The sequence below is a fragment of the Aythya fuligula genome, chromosome 15 (assembly GCF_009819795.1).
Source record: "Aythya fuligula isolate bAytFul2 chromosome 15, bAytFul2.pri, whole genome shotgun sequence".
Lineage (NCBI taxonomy): Eukaryota > Metazoa > Chordata > Aves > Anseriformes > Anatidae > Aythya > Aythya fuligula.
The window spans coordinates 11880858-11901154 of NC_045573.1; the positions used below are offsets into that span (position 1 = coordinate 11880858).

At 40.9% G+C, this 20297-nt stretch overlaps 1 protein-coding gene across 1 annotated transcript in view; it reads left to right on the plus strand.

Annotated features, from left to right (window-relative positions):
* The window catches only part of C15H16orf71 (chromosome 15 C16orf71 homolog), a 95237-nt gene continuing 74940 nt past the window's right edge, over window positions 1–20297 (plus strand). Inside the window, exons 1-9 of the mRNA XM_032197773.1 lie at window positions 1–217; window positions 2938–3072; window positions 4181–4678; window positions 7491–7587; window positions 8020–8158; window positions 8979–9125; window positions 9967–10035; window positions 12784–13149; window positions 14752–14911. Coding sequence (XP_032053664.1) covers window positions 71–217; window positions 2938–3072; window positions 4181–4678; window positions 7491–7587; window positions 8020–8158; window positions 8979–9125; window positions 9967–10035; window positions 12784–13149; window positions 14752–14911 — 1758 coding nt within the window. The 5' untranslated portion in view covers window positions 1–70. The remainder of the gene's footprint in view (window positions 218–2937; window positions 3073–4180; window positions 4679–7490; window positions 7588–8019; window positions 8159–8978; window positions 9126–9966; window positions 10036–12783; window positions 13150–14751; window positions 14912–20297) is intronic.

A 20297-nucleotide genomic window follows, 5' to 3' on the forward strand; every position in this document is an offset into this window, starting at 1 on the left:
TGTTCCCTTGCTTTCTTTCCTGTGGTGTACTTAAGTTCATCTTTCATTTGATTGAAGGGAAGCTGTTCTAATGGCCTCAGAAGGGCAAAGTGAGGATACAGAGCACCCACCTGAGCCTCCTACAGCCCCTGTTCAGAGTAACAGAGCCTTGCAGTGGGGAGCTATACTTGCTGCAGTGAAAGATCAGCTCCCATCTCTGGACTCTGACACTTCCACAGTAAGCACTGGAACCTGCCTACCTTTCTCACTGTCTTTTAGAAAAAAAAATCTCAAAATCAAGGTCATCTTTGCCTAGCATGTTATCCTTAATGGTGTACTTGTGCATTCTGAGTATCATTACGGTGTGCATAAACCCACAGCGTTACCTCTAATTGTCAGTGTAATTGCTATCATTCACTGTGTTCTTCGGAACCTCGAAGTGGGACTGATTTCTCCAGATGCTGATATTGCTAGGTTGGGAAGGGGCGGGTAGCAGACACCTTGCAGAATGACCCCACATTTCTGCTTAGTTTGTTCAGTCAAAAACACAGGATGAAAGAATCATACAACTGATCCAAGATGAAATGCTAAGGTTTTATCCTTGAGAGTATTGGGTTCCTCGTTCTAATAATGTACTGGCCAGGCAGTGGGCCCATACAGAAAGTTTTTCTATGTATGAGGATCACAGGAAAGACATGCTCCTGAAGCCTTTGTGGTCCACTGGAAGAAGCATTTGTCTGGTATTTGATTCCTGGATTCTACTTTTTTCCCTGCCTGTAATTCTCACAAAGCCACATTGATCTCTGTTCTTCAGTTCTACCTGCAAAGAAGCATAATGCCACTAGTGTTTTAACATAAAGTGTGAGATTCGTGGATATTGTGCAGTATTCTGCACCGTTACATGTTTATTACTTGCTGGATCTTAATGTCTGTGACAGGCTGCCTATGGGCAGCTTCAGCTCTCAGTTCACAGGACAGCAACGATTGGGTGGAAGTAGAAGTGCCTGCCTCTCTAGTTCAAGATGCTGGTTCTGGCATTGACTTTTCCAAGGTGATAGTGGGTCTCAAGACTTGATTATTAGTGGCCTTAGGTCCATATCAAAATATTTTGTTAATTGTCAAGCAGGTAACTGTGAAGAAACGGTTTTGAACTGTTCAGGAAATTTATTTAGGAGTTTTATTCCAATTTAGCATGCCCCTTAATGATACAGAGGGAGTATTGTGAGCCATGAAGGAGTCAGAAGTGCCTTCATGGGCTATTTATTGCCTATTAATAATCAGTGATGAGAAGCAGTGTGATGGAGTGGATAAAGAGGAGACACAGATTCCATGACCTGTTTTCTGCACCTGGCTCTATCAGGAACATAGGTGTTGGACAAGTTATATGGCCTTACTGTTTCCCAGTTCCTCCCTACCTACATCCTGGGTTAGTTATTTAAAGCAACTGTTGCATTTGCAGGCGTGTCTATGCAGTACAGATTAAACGTCAACACTCAGGAATGGTTTCTGGTCATTCTTGTTTTTTAAGTGTGCAATAAAGCTATGGCAGAGAGATAGCTTTGTATTTTTATGCTAAATACCAATCTATACATCGCATTGACCATTTTTTTACTCATAAAAAATCTCCAAATCCTTTGTTTCTATCACATGTGGAACAAATTTCCTGCTGCAGGAACTGCTGTAGTCTATTTGGCATTTACATACTACCCTTAATTTACATTCAAAGGATCTGCTTGTACAATCCCTCTCCTGCTTAATGTAAACCAGTAGCCTGCTGAGCCTGTGGTTTCCCTGCTGCACCTTTGCCCAGTGGTTTCCACTTGCGGGAAGATGCATTTGTGTGTCTGGGATCTGTAACCTCAGCGGGCTGTGCTCCTGCATCGCAAGTGGCACTGACGAATAGCGTCTTTTGCCCTGCAGTACTTTCATTACCTTCATATGCATTTTATTAAGGGGAAAGAAGTTACGTTGCGCTTTCGTCTACATTAGGAAAAATTAATTTTGCCAGAGAGAGTTCTCCACAATGTGGCTTAGTGAAAATAGACACTTGCAAAACAATGAGACAAGCAGGAAGCCAGGGTCCTAACTGCAGGAAAGCTGCTTATTCTCTCTTTGTTGTCTGTGTGTAAGAATCCATGTCAAACATGCACTTTACGTTCAGAAAAGAGATTTTTAAAACTATTTAAGCTCTGTCCAAACGAGTATAGATAGTGATTTACATTCTGAACAGTGAATATCAGAGCCTTGAGTGCAATGACAAGCCTTTATGGCCCTGACCAGCCTCACTTGGAGCTTCCACCCACACCCACTGGCCCAGCAGCTCTATTTAAACTCAGCCCTGGGCCTTTGCTTTCAGTCTGGGCTCTGTTAGAGGAGTGCTGGTCTTCAGCCAGAGATCTGCCTTGATCCAGGCTTTGACTCGTGAATTGATTTTTCACTTAGCCTCAGGCATACATCCTCACTGCAGTCTGACCTTATAGCATGGGTTCGTAGCTCCACGTGCCCACTGCTTCTGGCCTATCTTGCTTATTCCTCTTAGGTAGTGAGGTTCTGAGTCCTAGCTGGTGAGGCACTTATGTTTCTGCCTGATCCTCCTTTAGGGAGCAGCTCTGCTCTTGCTGCTTCCCAAGGGGTAAATAAGGCGGTAAAAAGAATCATTTAGGATCTTCAGGGCTTGCACACCCCTTTCAGTACTTTGCTCAGAGGAGTGTTAGTTATCACACTCTGGGGCAATTCAATGTTTTACCTGTTCTTTACTACTGTAGCTTGCTCAAATATTAGGCTATTTTAAGACAGTCTAGGTTGCTGAGTGTCAGGCTGTCTAATAGAGATGTGATTGAGGGGAAAATGGTGGTTTCTGAACTTCAGTTGGGTGGTGACAACATAGAATTTGTTACCACAAAACAAGCATTTAAGTGAAGTTTAATCTTCTATTTAACTTTTCTTCTCTGTTGACAGTCTGATTGTGAGAGTGATGAGGAGCTTTTTATCTTCCATCGAGAGCATCCCAACTTAATTCCTGACCTGTCAGAAGAATTGCTGGAGTTCTCCCTGGAAGACGCTGACACGCAGGTTGTTGGCTGTTGTGAGCAGGTTGTATTACTGTAACCCCCTTTTCGTCTCCTCTCCAGTGTAGGCAGCTGCTGTTATCTGACCTATTTGGCTGAATAGCGTGACAGAAGAACATGGTCCCCAGTACCTTCTCCCGTTGGAAATTAGGTCTTTTTTTTTTCTATATATAGTGACCCTTTTAAGCTTTCTCTGCTTGTGTGCTTTCAGACTTTTTTTGGTCCCACCATCTTGTTTTCATTATTTTCCTTTTACCTTTTTTAAGGCTATGGCACACCTTAGATCCTAGTGATGTGTATCCCACCTTTTCTTTGCTTGTGGTCCTGTCTCAAGAAACCTTTCAGTCTCTTCTAAATCTAATGAATTTTGTTATGTTTAATGCACATGATGGTGCATATGGAGTGGGAAGGCACAGTTTGTCATGTGAGAACAGGTGCCCAGTTTCTAGTCAGAAAGACCACGCAAGTATTCGTGGGTTGTCAATAACACAGAGCCCTTAAGGCAGGCGATGCTGCTCACTGAGTCTGTGGACTTCTCTATAAGAAGCTCAGTACTGGAATGTTACCTGCAGCTCAGCTGAAGCCACAGCTGTGTGTTAACAGTAGTGCTGTGCAATGGCTTCTAAGTTTTAAACAGCTTGAAATGGTTTCAGCCAGCATTTTACATACCTAGAAAAAGCAGAATTCCTAACGGCAGTGTACTAAGGAGGATGAGTAGGGAGTTGAGCCCTTGTACCGGTGTTCTGAGAGAAAATGATTACATTGCATCTGCACTGATGAAGACTAGGTGTCATGAGAAGCTGGGAGAGGAGCCACCTGGCCTTATTTTGTCCTGGAAGAACTAACTTACTGTGCTGCTTTATCCCCATTCATTTATCTCAGTGTAAGAAGTGGCGTGTAATGAGCAGATGTAAGGCAAATTAATTTCAAGGGCGCTTCGCACATCCTGAAGCTATAGTCTTTGCAAAGTAAACAGTCTTACTGTTTTCTGTGATGGACGTGGTGTGTGCTGCTAGCAGATGGTGTCTGAGTTGGAGTTGCTATCTGCCAGTCACTTTGTTTTGGTTTATTGTCAGCTTCTTTAGCTCAGGGAGATGTGACTTTGTGCATGTGTGTATTTTCTCTACCTGTAGCAAGTGAAGGAAACAGGAAGATATCCATGGGAGATCTGGAATGGAGATCTGAAAAGTTTTGGCTTTCAGAAAAAAACAGATGGTGCCCAAGTTAGTGCAAGAGAACATGTACTGGTGATTAAAGATGAGACTTCCAGTCTTGCCAGCCATGCTGAAGAAATTCCAGGCCAAAAGGGAGCTATTTTTTCTGAAGAACCTCTTGCAGATTCCACAGATGGACTTGAAGAGCAAGAGCTGGGCAGGCAACAGGCCAAGGAAAGAGTGAACTCTTGGCTTAATACAGCATCATTAGTGGAAGAGCTGGGCAGTAAAAAAGAAAGGAGAAAGCTGATAAAGACAAAGATACTCTCAAAAATATATCTAGAGCCATCACCAGGCCAGCCAGAGCTAAATGTCAAGCCTCCTTCCCATGGCATGAGCGACAGTCTAGAAAGAAGAGTTAAGGAAGAAACTTCTACAGCTGGCCACCTTCAAGAACAAACCCATCTGTCCTCGCAGGTGAGCAGCCCAAACAAATGGTTTTAGAGTGCTGTTTGTGAGGTAGAAGGGCTAGGGCATTGTTTGCATAATCTTACTAAAATACAGAACCAAAATGCTGAATTCTGCACGTGCCACAGCATTTTTCTTTGTTGTTGTCCCAAATTTGAGTTTTGTTGGGTTGTACGAGATACAAACTGCTAAGAAGCTTCTCTTTGTCTTGTGGAGCTGCCATTGACAGTCTGTAATGGTAGCAAAAGTTGCTGGTCAGAGGCATGGTTTGAGCTCTCATTCAGGAACACCAGCCACTGCAGCAGTCCGTGGGAAGGTAAGGGATCTCTTCTGTTTGCAGGCTTTCTGTTAAAACAGTGAGCTTTCTGGTTTTCCAGTATCTTGTCTCTTTTGCAGCAGTGTAGTAATGCTGGAGGTAAGAAAAGAGCAGTCAGGGTTCCTGAGATCTTCACTCTTCAAAATAAAAACCAAAACCATAACTTTTTGATGTTGGAGCTCTGCTAGTACAGGCAAAGAGTGACAGTGCTTGCCTTTCTTTTTGCATTGTGCTGAACCATTTAATCATGCCATTATTGGAGGGATTTTTATTTTGCAAGTGGTTCTAGGTTTAATTCCCAGCTCACTTAGCGCGAGTCAGTTGCTCTGTTACTTGGAGAGGTGTGGTTTTGCCTTTAGAACATGTTTGGTATCACTGACTTTAGTGAACTGAAGCCTGATGCTTTTGTGTGCGTTCTGAGACCAGGCTTGGTGTATTCTCACTTCACAACAGTGAGGGCAAAGCTGCATCCTTTGCATGCATGGCATATATGTTTAGATTTGAAATCAGATTGCTACTTCCCAGCTCAGCAAGGTACCTCAATTTGTCAATTAAAATTGTTAAAACTAATATGTTTGGAATCAGAAGAAATTATATTAGTTCATTTGAGAAACATTTTTTTCTTCCTTAATGAATATTTAAGTCCCTCTCTGTGTTTGAAATTTAATCCTGTAGATCTTCATTTCTTACTCTTCTGTACCCTTGCAATACCTTACGATAGTCTCATTCCTATTAAAGCATAGGAGGATAAAGACTTACTACTGCAAGTTAGATGATAATTTAGTCTTTTTATTGTAATAGTTGATATTCAAGCAGTACTGTTGAGTGTCGGTTGCATCATAGCATAAAAGCACGCATGGTCTTTCCCTCCAGGCTGTCCGATAAAACAGCACCTGTACTGAACCATGATGTGGTTCTCCTTGTAGCGAGCTCAGCTGTCAGTCACTCGCTCTTCCAGACCAATACATCTCAATGATGTTGTTGAACCAAGATTAGCTTATGGCGATGTGAGAGACTTCAGCTTGTGGCTAGCATCAGCCTTCAACATTGCATCAGCTGTGGCCTGTAATATTAGAATAGATCTGATCACGGTTCAGCTATGCACAAAGATTTATTGCTCTGGAAAGAGTGAGAATCGACTCTTGATTGGGAGGGGCAAATGACTGAGGTTTTTACAAGGTGAAGCTGTTTTCAAGGCTGATTTTGCTTCTCTAAAGTCCATAAACAGTCACACAAAACACAGGGTAATTCTAGTTGTGACATAAAAAGAAATTGGCTATTATGACAATTAAAAAATATATATATATAAATACTTTTAAGTTCTGGTGCTTCAGACTAGATGTGCATATCTTATTTTAAATGAAACTTCACATTAAATATTCGGAGGGGAAAGCAGGCAGTGTCTGAAATGCCTGGGAGCCTTTGTCATCACAGACTGGTTCTCATACCTAAATGGGTGGTGTGCACAGTGAGCGTATCTTCAGCCAGTGTACGTGTGATTTGAGCTAACAAAATTGATGATCCTGTCTTCAGTTTGGGATAAGCAGCTGTGATATCCCAGCTGATGCTGACTGGCCTTGTGTCAGACCATCTTTTAGCCTGTTTCACTATCTACAGTGGTTTTCTAGAGTCTGTATCAAAGGCATTCATGATTCTCAGAGAAAAAACCCCAATGGATGTGGATAAGGCAGCTGAACAGAAGCAGTATCCAAAGAGATAAACACGTCCTGTTCTTTACAGCACTTCTCAGTGGATCTGTTTAACAAAGCAAGTTAGGGGGAGTGTCAGGGACTTCATCTTTCTAAGATGGTGAAAGGGAGAGGAAAATAGTACTTGGAGGGTGGACAGAGGAAAATAAACTGCAGGGATCTGGTCCTGCTGGTGGCTTTGAGGGATGCAGGGGCACACATGCTGTTGAAAAGACTCTCCCTGCATGTGAGTACATGTGGAAGGCTAGGCCATCTGGAGGATATAAGGTATGTCCCAGTGTATGGAGGGAAGAGTCAGGTGGATATTTAAGGTGGGCTTCCATTTTTTCCTTTAAGGAGCTGTCAATTCAGTCTATTCTGGAAACATCTTCTAGACACTGCAGTTTTTTTCAGGTGGGGAAGGAGAAGGTTCTCCACCTGTGTTATATCTGAATGAGCATCAGTTCATTCGGAACAGTTCTTTTAGTAATTATACTGTGCTTGCCTATGCAGAGCCTTGCCAATAACAGAAAAAAGCCCTGTTCAAGCAGTACATATCCCTTTGCCAGTCATGCCAATTTTTGAGGCTTGTGTTTAAGCAGCTATATCCAGAGTGACCCAGCAGTTCATGTACTAGCAGGTGACAGTAGTGCAGTGCTCAGGATAAGTAAGGTAAAATTTTGTGTCACTTTCGTGTTTATGTAAGGCAGAAGAATCAGATGGAGTTACCACAAAGTGTGCAAGTCAAAGGAACTCTTATTTAGTAGCAATCTTTTGGTGGTGAATTTTCCTTCACAGTTTGGTTCTCTTCTTTCAGAATATTGAGAAATGGGATCTAGACAAGATTCTGGAGGAACAGAAGCAGCAGAAAGATAGCATTCATACAGAATTTGCCTTCTCTTCAGCAGATCATGGTAATACTGCTAAATTAGTACCAACTTTGCTGAAAACATAAAAATAAAGAAAACTCAGCTTCATATGTTCAAATCATTCCTGCAGCATCTTCTTGAATGTTGAAACCATGGTAGCTTTTTGACTGCCTCTTTAAAATGCTTTTTTTTTTTTTTTTTTTTTTAAAAACGATTAGCTTCCCTTAAGATTCTGTCTTGCTTTTGTAGCTTGCAAAAAGTGCTTTGTGGCCTGTCATAGCCTAAGAGTGAATCAGAGGCAAGACAGATAAAGGTTTGGAGTGAATTTAGTGAGAGGTGATTTACATCAACAGTATTTTTATCCTCCTTCTTCTGACAGGCTGTAGAGAAATGTGTGCTATTATAATGGGGAAAGGGTCTTCTGCCACTGGATCACCCAATATACCACAAATGGTGATTTTTGTTGTTGTCTCATAGAGATCTTCAGGTGTAGATCGGAACATCAGCTCATGGAAAAACTAGCAGAGCTGTGTGGCAGGCAGTCCAGGACAATGTCGCCATGCCACAGGAGGCCATCAACCAAGATCTCCTCTCAAGAAGAGCAAAAGAATAAGAAGTAGGTCCTTTGCTCCAATCGTCATGTACAGTAGGTAGCTGCAATTGGTGGTAGAGATGCTTGGGAACTCATAGGTTCTTTTCTCTCTAGCCTCTGCAGAAAGTTTGTGTTGTTGTTGGAATATGTTGTAGTGGCGTTAAAAGACAATGACTCCGTCATTCATGTACGTTTGATAATGAACAGGCAGTATCCTGCCACCTGAGCCTTCTCTACCAGTTCTGTTTAGATCTTGCCAGACTTGAAATGAATGGGAAAGGAAGAGGAACAAGGCTGAGCAAATGATCATGGCCATGTGTTTTTTGTCATTTGGGTTAATTCTAAGGCTCTTACTGGTCCTGATTTAGCTAAAATACTAATTTAAATACTAACGTTGCTAAAAGTCTCCTTGCTGGCAGAGCAGGAAGAGCCATGAAGATGACTTGTACTTTGTATGCTCTGAAGGATAAAATGGACTTGCCACAGGAGGCAGAGAGAAAAAAGGGGCCTGGTTTTGCTGGTTGACACTGGGATCTTATAAGTTATTGGGTACAGTAACTGCCTCTCTTTGTTCTACAGAACAATTTGACAGCATCAGTTTTTAAGAACTAAATATCCCTCATTTTGCTGCCTGTGACCTGTATTCCTGGCGGGGAGCTGAATCTTTGAGTTGAGCTCTGGAAGGTGGTGGATAGCAGGCAAAAGAGTTTGAATTGGTGTGGTAGCCAAGCACAAAGCTTCTTTCACAGTCCAGTTTCAATCGTAATCTGTGCCCTGCAGGATTTCTCCTCAGGATAAGGGAGAGGATGTGTTTAAAAAAAAAAAAAATGCTTTCTGTACTTAGGGATGTTGCCTTCCTGTCATCTTTACCAAGTTTTCCAAGGATGGACACGATGAGATTACCCTGCCTGCCAGAGCCTCAAACTGTGTACATTGATTTAAGAGATGCTAAACCACAGAAGTCAGTAACGTTCCATGATGAGAACCAAAGGTAAATTCTGGCTTTATTATTAGAAGTCAATACCAAAGTGGGAAGTCGGAAGAAACCTTCTGTCTGTATCTCACATTTGTGAAATAAACTTTTAAAGTTTTCTCTTCTTACACACCTCTGTGACCTCAATAGGAAGGCACAGCCCATAGCTGAGCATGAAAGTATTTTGAGGAGAGAATATCTTGTCTCAGAATGTGTAAAGGTGCAGGGATGCAGGCAACGCAGAAGGGACATGCAAATCATCCCTGGAATAACATTTAGAAAGTTTCCCATCTATAAAGGAGTGGGCAGTGATTGCACAGCAATGCTTGCAGCTGTCTGTTGGAATTGGGCTAGCATTTGACAGCACTGTGTATGAAATGGACTTCCTTGACTACATTCCTGGCAAGCAACATGATGATTTCTCAGCCTCCTGTGTGATAAGAGGGCTCTATATAGGCTATAGGAGGCCCAGTTCTTCTCAGTCTGCAACTCATTCTGGCAGATGTGTCCCTTCTTCAGAACTAACGGTGTCTGAGGTAGCTCTTTGCTTCCTTCTCAAGATGCCTACTTACTGCAGCAAGAGACCGAAAAAAACAGTCACCACAAGGAGACTTGTTAATAAGCAGCAGAGTGCAACTAACACATTATGATCTAGAATTGCTTGAGTGTTGTTTGCTTTTTTTTTTTTTTTTTGCCTTGCTAGAGTAATAGTGTGAAGAGCTATCCATGAGACCTAAAGATCAGCCCTAGAAGTGTCTCCTGTTTTTCCTAATGGATCTAAATTTGCATCTTAGAATTGACTGAAATCTAACACACAGTTTGAATGAAGTCAAGTAACAGTATCTAATTTATTTCATAGTGCAGGTGACAGCTCCACTGAAGAAGAAGAAGAGACTGTGACAATTAAGGACCAAACAGAAAGGAGGATGTAAGATTCTTTACCTTGACCCTAATTCAAGTGTTACAAAATTAAAATAATTCCCCTAAGAGTGATTAGAGTGAGAGCTCACATACTGAAATATCTCCATTCCTGGTTTTCACAGCAAAAGTGCCCAATCTAATAATGAAAGTGTTTCAGTCTGGACCCAGATCTTTGTTGCATGGTAAAGATAGTGAAGTTAGAAGCTGCTTGGAGTGAGATGGTATAGCACTGTGCTACTTTACAGCTGTGTGGCAGCAGCATAAAAGACAGAGTAGACATGGGTGGCTGGGAAACCTGACTCTTTCTCCAGACACATTTAAGTGACATGAGAACTGCTTTTAAATGACTTGGAACCAAACTTTGAAAATGTTACAGCAAATTGACTCAGACAAGCCTTTATTTTTAGCAGTAATAAAATAGGCTAGAATGCATGTTGACTTTGAGAGAATATTGAATACGTTATGTGGGCACAGATGCTCACAGTTCTCCTTAATTGTTTAGATATGTGTGTATATATAGTCATGGAATCCTAAAACGGAGATTCTTCAATAGGCACAGATGTCAGCCTTTTCCTGTTACTAAACTTAGGGCTTGATTCATACCCATAGGTTTTTAGACATACATTAAATGTGAAACAGGTATGTCAAGTTTTAAACATCTTACTGTATTTATCTTCTGTATTATATTTAGAAACCTGATGCATGTAAGTTCACGTTACAGCAGTACAGAGGACAGGCAGAACACTTTGTATTGTTGTGCCAGCCAATTATTCTTACTCTTTTTTAATAGTCTGAAAGAATAAATGACTTGGCAAGGAACAGAGCTGAATACTCAGCGTAACTTATGACATCTAATTCAAAACCATCAGAAAATGGGGATGTGATGATGCTTGGGGAACTCTCACTGTCACTGAGGCAAATGCAGAAGTTGCATCAGTGAAAATCTGGTGTGATGGAGAACAGCTTAGCTGAGTGGATTTTGATTTGTTTTAATGGTGTTAAAGTAAATACACAAATGAAACATGGCAAACATTATTCAGTTCTGTTTCTAAGAAAGCCTCATGGTCTCAGCAGCGCAAGATCCCAATCTCATCATTCGCATGGGTTCAGTGCTATTTTCACTTTTATTTGGATGGAGTTATTAAATATGGCAATGTATGCCGTAGCACAATATACCTACATGTTAGGGCCTTGGAGTGATAGTCTTATAGTCTTAAGATCTCCAGGCACTTCCTTAGCGTGGAAAATACTCTGGTTTATTGCCAGAGTGGTCAGATAGTTCAGTGCCATCTCTAGCACTATACTATAAGGCTGTTCTCCAGTATATGCCCTTCTCCTAGAAGTCCTACTTTATTTTCTGAGTACACTACAGAAGAACACAATACAAGTTTGGGTCTCCATTTAAACATACCAGAGACAAAGGTCAATAACTCTCAGAGACTTGTTTGAGACAAACCATTCTTTGTCTCACCTGGTCCATTCTTGTTTGACTTACTCTGTGACAAAGCTCTAAGGGCTCTAACTCTTTGCCTGAGGTCAGTGTTATCCTGCAGCTCTAACTGTTTCAGAACATTCTTCTAGACACGCTGCTCAGGAAAAAAAAAAGTTAGGAAAATAATCATCAGGAGCCCACATCTGTGTAGATGGGGTCTATTGTCACAGCCTAGAGTCCGAGTCACTCATCTTGTAAATGCTGAGTATTGTACAGTCCAGAATCATACTGAGTTGGAAGGGATCCACAAAGATCACTGAGTCCATCTCCTGCCTTACATAGGACCACCCAAAAACGAAGCCATATATCTGAGAGATATCTGAGAGCATTGTCCGAATGCTTCTTGAACTCCAGCAGGCTTGATGCTGTGATCTGGGTATCCAGCGTGGAAGGTGTTAACGTGCTCACACTACTTAAGCATTCTCCTTAGTGTCACAGCTGTCAATGTAAATGTTGATCTGGTGGCTCTGGATTGGTGATGTGACAGCAGGAGAAGTGAAATCCTTAAGAATACTCTCCATCTGGATTTTCTTTGTTCCAAGAACCACGTTTAGTTGGGATTAGTAGAGCACTATGATGCTATGTACTCAGACATACCACATAACTGCAACATCAATATCCAACTGGAGCAATCTGTCACTTAATCCACGTGCTGTTCAGCTACTACTAAAACAAGGTATATTTGCTACAAATAGATGACAGTCTTCCTGTAGCAGATAACCTGGGAGCTTCATCACTGAATGGAACTGCAAGACAAAATAACCATATCTGCTTATGATGTCATGAGAGGACATTTCACAGCAGAATACAATCAAAATACTGTACTGCTGACAATACAGCAGTCACAGTAACTTGGTGGAGGCATAGGTGAAATGAAGCTAAACACTTAAAAATCCTAAGTTATCAGAACTCTTCCTCTCTGTATTTGAGTCCCAGTACCCATATCCAAAGAAGACAAAAATCTGCAGACCTCATTTCCATGCCAACATTACAATTATTCAGGGCTCTTCTAGTAGTTAGTTGTCTCTTCTGCCTGAAATCCAGGAGAGGTAAGAAATACCTAGTAAGACTGGATTCACATTCTGTCACTGTGGTGTTACCTGTATGCTGGTGCTGCTTTTAGCAACAGCTATTAATCTGTGTAGATGTCCAGTCTTTTTTTTGAGCTGTTACTAATGAGAAGTTGTTCAGAGCATAAATTTATTCATGTAATGCTTTATCTTGATTTAATCATTATTTTTTTTTTTTATTATTCCTCTGCAGGAGGAGTTGCTCAGGGAAAAGCTTGCTACTGCAACAACTCCGTACAGCCCGTAAAGAAGCCTCAGAGCTTCTTCATGATGTACCTACCCCAGCTGAAAGACTCAGAGGCACAAAACAAGATCCAGAAAGTCTGGAAGAGATGGGTGCCTCTAAACTCAGTCAAAAACAATATCGTAAACTGAGAGAAGAGACAACGAAGGTGATTTCCAGGAAACTGAGACTGCAACCAGAGAAAAGAGATGTCCCCTTGTCAAGTCAGGGGAGCAATGGAGCTGACACAGAAAGAAAAAGCGAAGTAGAAGCTGAGAACATTCAACATTCAGGAAACGTTCCAGAGTCCCCTCTACCCGCAACAGAATTGCCAAGGTATTGCACAAGAAAAGTCACCAGTGGTTTTGATTAGGGCTTATCTAATTGTAATTAGATAATTGTGTAAGACTAAAGAACATGGCTTATCTGGTATGTAAGTTGGAGCAAAAGGATGCGTCTGGTTTTCTTACCTAGAAAGATGGCCAAACTTGGCAGCTGTTGCTTAACATTTTAGAGGCTGCCAGACTCAATAGATCAGAGAATTGGCCTAGGATTAGACATGGCTTACTGTGGCACTTCTGACATGGTAAATTTAGATGTTTTCTTTAGTCTTGATTATAGGTAGGAGGGTAACAGTATTGATCACCTTTATGAAGAACAAAACTGAAATTTACTATGCATAGCATCATAGAAAATAAGTCAGGAAGGGTCTGTCTCCCTGCACGAATATTGGGAGAGTTATAATCTAATTCATTCCTGTAACTTTTTTTTTATTTCCCCTGAACAAAGCAATTTTCACTCTGTCATTGAGAAAAGAGCAAGAGCTCAGTGGGGCAAAGTATAACCATGAGGACCTGTTTTTACCACAGGAGTTCCTTGGAAAGCTAGAAGAGAGAAATAACAATGGTAACAATTGAGGAAAGTGGAGAGTTTTCTCCAGTTACTTGGGCTTAATGAAGTGTATTCTGTGTAAGATCTAATTTTAAAGTGAAATCAGGTGGCTACCTTATGCACCTGCCCAGCTATTTGGGAGATCTCCATTATTCTGACTTTTCAAAAGCTATATTCTGCCTACTATTTTCAGGGTGAAATTTAACATTTTGACTTTGACATATGAGCCCTTGGAAAAAACGAGAATCTGCCTGCTCAGAGACTATTACTTTTTCAGTTGTCTACCCTATCACTTAAACATTTTAGCTGGCATGTACTCATTTTAAATGGCAGATGGTTGGTTATGGGTTATTCCTTCAAGAAGCTCCTGATACTAAAACTCACTGCTTCCATCAGTTCTATAAAAACTCCATTTTGTCTACCTGTTAGCCTGCTGCATAGATGGCAGACTGCAGCTTGGCAAGAATCTGAGTTATTGTTGTTGCTGAATAATAGCTCACATTGATTTTTAACATATTTCAGTTTTCTTTCTTGCTATTCTAATTGTGGAGTCACCTGGGGCTTGAAGGATTGTGAAGAAATTGAACTTCATGTTTGCTGTGGAAATGGCAGATGAAATCTTGCTCAAAATATAGAAAGATGGAAGGTCTTGCTTCAGGGGAAACTTGCCGCTATTATAGCAGATAGGAAAGGAAATGGCTGGAAGGCTGAGTATTTTGGTGTGGAGATGGGGAATGAAATCTCAAACAAGTCTCTGCTAAATGGCATGTTTCGGTCTCCAAACAGATTGTCACTGCTTATCAGAAATTTGAGGTCTGCTCCTCTTCTTTGTTATTTCAGAGAGAGATGATCTCACCCAATGACAAGTTCCTGTGTCCCCCACAAACACCATAAGTGCTTTCTAAATCTATTTTAGCCTTTCACGTCATGATCCACCCTCAAGTGTATGGTATAAACATGAGAATAAGAAATGCAAACAGATGAACAAGGATGTCTTTTCTCCCAAGTAAAAAGTCAAAGCAAAAAAAGAATGTGTATATTTTTCAGGACAGAAGAAAGTAAGATAGAACTATCTCAAAAGGAAGAACAGATGAAAGAGAAACACAGGAGACACAGATTCCAGGAGCAGCTGGAGAGATTGCAGCCTCATCAGTCAGTTACTGGAAAGCAGCCCATGGCAGAGAAAACACCGGTTTTGTTCCACATGGTTAGTAGTTCAGCATAGGACTGTCCAATTTGGAATGGCTTCCTGGCCAAACGTGGATGTGGTTGTAGAAGAGAGAAGTCATTTTTATTGCATTATTTAAAATCTGTTGTGGAGCAGCATTACCTGGATAGATGAGCAGTCCTACAGCTCTTCTCCCACATTAATTATGTTTTTCTCTCCTTCCCTGTAAGGGGAGGGTTTCCTGTACAGCTGCCCACCAGACTTGATTCCTGTCATGACCCCATGCATCCGAACTTAAGTTGGAGGGCTCAATGTCACTTACTTCTCTGGAGCCAGACCGTTTTTTTATAACTTTAGAAAAAGTGGAACATTTTCACTGTTGTACTTCTAAAGCAAAGCCTATTCTGAGTCCTGTCTGGTTGTTTGCCCCTCGAAACTTTATATTTCAGTTTTGTGGGTGTGTGTGAATAAGTAGTTGTTGAGGATTGTGATTTTAATAACAGATCTCGCTTTTGGCTGAAGCTCTGATTACAGGAGTATGAAATTAATCCTGATTTTTCCCCAAACCTAAAATATGGCTCAGAGGACAGGGTAGTTTTTCCTTCTGAGATGATTTGTGTATGTAGTCCTAATTCAGCCTTGCACTGATTTCAGTGGGTGCAACGCCAGCTGAGAAGGTAAGAGGAGATAAGAAACTCTAGAACTTGTCTGTGATTACTCTGTGATGATTTTTCTGGGCCAGTAACAATAAAAAAGCTCTCTTGTCAGTACCAAAGTTGATAGACCTTACAGCCCTAACCTTGGGAATGGACCATTTGGATGTGCTTGTTTTGTAATTAATTGAATGCCATATTTCTGCAAACTAAAAGCTCACTTTTTCCCACATTGGATTAATTACTGTCAAGAAGTACAGGACTAACAGACGGACGGGTGAATTTCCCCTCTATCAGCCTGCTTTGGAATAGACTGCACAGAGCTGTTCTCTTAGCTCCTTCAGTCCCTGGTGTAAAGGTTGTGAATCTAGTCTTCAGACTTGCTTCTTTCTCAGTCTGCCAGGAGGTGCTACCAGATTCCAGTTAGCCCTTATTAAAATGCAGACACTTTCTCGTCAGAAATATACTTGAGCTTTGCTATCTCATTCCTTGCAGTGCACTAAGTGATTGCTGGATTGTGTTGTATCCTGGTCATTTCCCATATTTGCTGTGATGAAGCCAATGTAATGAAGATGAAGGCCTGGTAATGTGGTTTCTCTCAAGTACAGCTCAGGGTGTATCTGCAGTGTAGTCCTGCTGTCACCAAATCACTGTGTAAATACACCCAGATAGCCAATGTGGTGTGGTCACTGCTGCAAGCAAACCAGCTCAGAATTTACTCGAGTTCTGAGGCCTGTAGAAACTGCCAGGGGTAACTGGCACCTAAACTGACTGACAGGCTGCTTGGGGGAAACCTGCCCAAACTTCCAAGGCGCTATTGATAGTAACAAAATCAGTGTAACCCGTAATCTTTTATTACTGCTTCTTCGTACTGCAACTTTGCTCTTAGTTCTTCAGAAATACTCATTAAAATTAAGAATGAAAAACGGAACAGCATCATCCATCAAATGCAAGCCATTTATAAGATTACTTGAAATTCATTCTGACAGCACCAGTTTTTGTCTTTGAATTAGAACAGGTTTCCTTTCCTTTCTTTTTTCTTCTGCACATAGGAAGGCAGAAAAACTCGAATGTTTTGACATTTAAAACTAAAGGAGTGTAATTTGGCAGCTGTGTCGCTCAGTGAAAATATCTAATATCTATATATAAACATGTATATTGAAAGAACAAACCACAATGTTTGACAGAGTAGAATGCTTTGAAACTTGTTTTCAAAGTTCTTTGTTTTGGCAATGATAGATGTCGAGATCTGGAATGCTTGTCATGGTTTCCAGAATTCCTCTGACCATTTTTAATGTACATAAATAATTGAATCGAATAATAATCAGAGGGGAAGTTTAGAAACTCAGTAGTTACTGTAGCTGAGGTGCTTGGAAAGAATTGTAAAAATTTTAAAAGCTGCATTATAGTTACGTTAGAGTTCTTGTCTAAAATTTGAAAGCAGTGAAATTCAGATTTAATATTACTGTCTCTTTCTTAACCTAGTTCAGTCAAATTCTGTAAGCAGCCTTGCTCCGTGGGATGCACTAATATAAATGAGATTCAGGTTTGGGAAGAACACTTGCAAAACTGCACAGGTAACTTAAGATGCTAAAAACTAACTTTCAGAGGTATTTCAGCATCTAAAGAAGGGGCTGATAGCCAATGGTATTTTCAAGACAAGCAAGTACCAAGTTCCCATGGAAATCAGTGGGCTCATTCTATGAATTCTGCCTGTCATTCAGATTTCTAGACACTTTTTGCAATCTGAACCAACTCTTATTTTCAAAAATGCATGGAAGAGCCTGACTTCTCCCACCTTCACCCCTCCGTTCACCCTTCCTACCCAAACTTTCAGTGAAACTTAAGACTGGCAAAAGTAGATTTCTCCTGAAAATAGGCCCTTTAGCCACATTTTAACCTTTGGATCCAGTTCAGAGCTGATTTAAGGAACTGCAGCTCTGCTGAAAGCCAGCTGAGTGGTGATGTAATCCATGTTGTAAGGTCAGGTTGAATTAATAGCTTAAAGTAACATGTGCAGGTTTTGTTTCAGTATTTGAGCAGAGCATTGTTGACAGGGGAGATGGAGAAGGAATGCTGTACAGCATATAAAACAGTTAAATGAAAGATGTAAAATGAAATGGGTTTGACCTGTCATTTAATTGATGTTGTTTGGTATGATAGAATGACTTAGTACTGATGTTTATTTCTGTATTACATTGACATTAGATCCAGATAATAGTTGCTACTTCTGCTGGGCTCACAACTGATTTTTGTGTCAAGGAGCAGCACAAGCTACTGTGTAGAGGAAGATGAGCCAAGAGCTAAAGGTGCCAGCAGGGTAGGCAGGGGCAGAGACCTCACCAGCAAGGAGTGCAGTCCCACAGCGCTCAGGCAAGAAAAGCAGAGCAGGTCCAGTGAGGGTAACCAGTTACCAAGTCTCTGGTGGTGAGGTAGGTCCAAGATCAAGGTGAGAAAGTCATGTCAGGGTCAGGATTGGGTCCAGTGACGGTAAGCAGGGTCAGCCAACAGGCAGCGATGATGCAGTAAGGCTGTAGTGATGAAGAATGTGGCCTTGCACGGGTGTAGCTGCAGTGTGGCTTGGTAAAGGATCAAGGGCAAGTGTCTCAGCTTAAATGCAGCTCCCAAGCAAAGGGGCAAGAGGCTGTGCTGTGTCTGAATTGGCCTTGAACCCAGGCAGCTAAACCACTGCAGGGGACCCTGATACTTTACATCCAGCTATAGATTCAATTTAACAGACAGCAAATGTCAGTTAGCTCTATGAAACTTTTATTATTAGGACAAAAACGTTGTTTTCCAATGGGGCTTCAGCTTGATTCTTTGTTTACCTTTATTGCTTTATCATGATATGGCAGAACACAAGATTGTGCAGTTTGAAAGCTATTAAGAACCACCTTGTTACCAGTACCTTTTAAACACTGTTTTATCTACCTTGTACAGTCAAACTGTTTGGAAAATGAATGCATTGACTCATACTGAGACTCTAATTTTTCTTGGCTACACATTCACTTTGGCTAACCTTGTGCTAGTAATTATATTACTATGATCATCGTCTTATTGCAGCTTAGCTTTACGGCTGGCTTACTAAACAAAAACAGTCGGGCATGCAACCGAGTCATTCTAGCTTAACAAATATATTATGCAGACAATTGCTTTCCAACCTGCAGATGTAAGACTCTATAGCCTTTCTGTCAAAATTGGCAGGGTTGTGGTTTTTTATATTAATATATCCTTGATTCAGCTCACTGATGTCAGGTAAAATTCTTAGACCAGAAGATTCTCTGCTTGCATTCCCACAAAGCTAAACTTAAAAGTACTATGGTCAAAACCTTCCTTGACCTTTTGCTGCCTTACTCTTCATTGGATCTGATGTGACTTTCACAGGAAAATCTCTGAAAAAAATCCTGGGAGCAGTGCTGAAGTATTTATTGTATGATTGGATACTGTGACAGTTACCCTGGGCCAGCACAGTATGACTGAAAGTAGAGGTTGATTTCCAAAATCACTAGAAATATTTTTAGTTCAATTACTGGTCCTATGTGGATTCTTTTATGTAGAAGATGCCTTGATCTGCACAGTTTTCAGTGAATTGTTTTGATTCTTCACCTGTCTTACTAAAATAGGTGTCTGTGATTTTCATTACTATTGTAGAAGAGTCTTGATCTTTTTAATGCAGTAGTGTGACGACAACACTGGAAATTGCCTTTTTCTTGCATCTCACCTGAGCACAAAGAGTTGCTGAAGGAAATTGACTGCGGGTTCCAGGGTCCCAACCTAACAATTTACCAGCTGGACCATACTACTTTGGCATCTCACCAACTCTGTCGTGTATCTGCTTATGTGAATGTGCTTAGATTATGTCCTAAGCAATATTTACAAGTTTTCTGTTTCTATCACTTTGGAAGAGGCATAAATGAAAAAGAATTATGATTTCTGCAGGTTATGAAATTAAACAGATAAAGCTACGTAATTTTATACACTTGCTTCAGAGCAGGGCCATGCTGACCAAAGAGGAAATGGTGAAATTCATGTCTCAGTAGAAAGACAATACCAGGACCCAATCCACCAGTTACGAAAGGAATAGTTTTTATGCTGGTTCTGCACAGAAATGCCAGTTTTTCTCCAACAGAGTGGTGCCATATACATATTTGCAGAAATCAAGGAAAACTTGTATCTTATTTCAGTTACAATGATCTCATCACACAGTAACTGAACTTTCTTATATTTGTGTTACTCTGAAACTAATCTTGCAATGTTAAATCTCCTTGTGACCAAGTGTTGTTTTCATTTATGCTGGACCACGACAGTTACTACATTTGCACCTCTGTGAAGGCAACAGATACCAGCATTTAGCCCTTACTATTTTATTATAGCTTAAAACAATAAATTTTAAAGATTGCAAAATATTTCATACTCAGCCTTTTTCTGGCATCAGAACTGAATTTGGCTTGTCCTTCACTCTAGGTCTTCTCACTCTCTTGGTCTGACTCTGTTTGGGGTTGTGGCCAGCAGTGATGTGCCAAACAGCCAGCAGATGGCCCCTGAATTCCTCCCTTTTTGCACAGTGAGGTATTTAATGAGTTCCTGGAGCAAGATTAAAATCTCTTGTACTTAATGAACCTGCTGCCTCGATTCAAGAAAGGCTTAAAAATAAACTAAAGCAATTAGAGATGATGTAGTTAAATTTAGCTTGCAGAAACAGAAGGCCAAGGTTCCTGTTTGTACCACCAGTCCAGCACACAGGATTCAGAATAGCATGGAAGTTCCCAAGA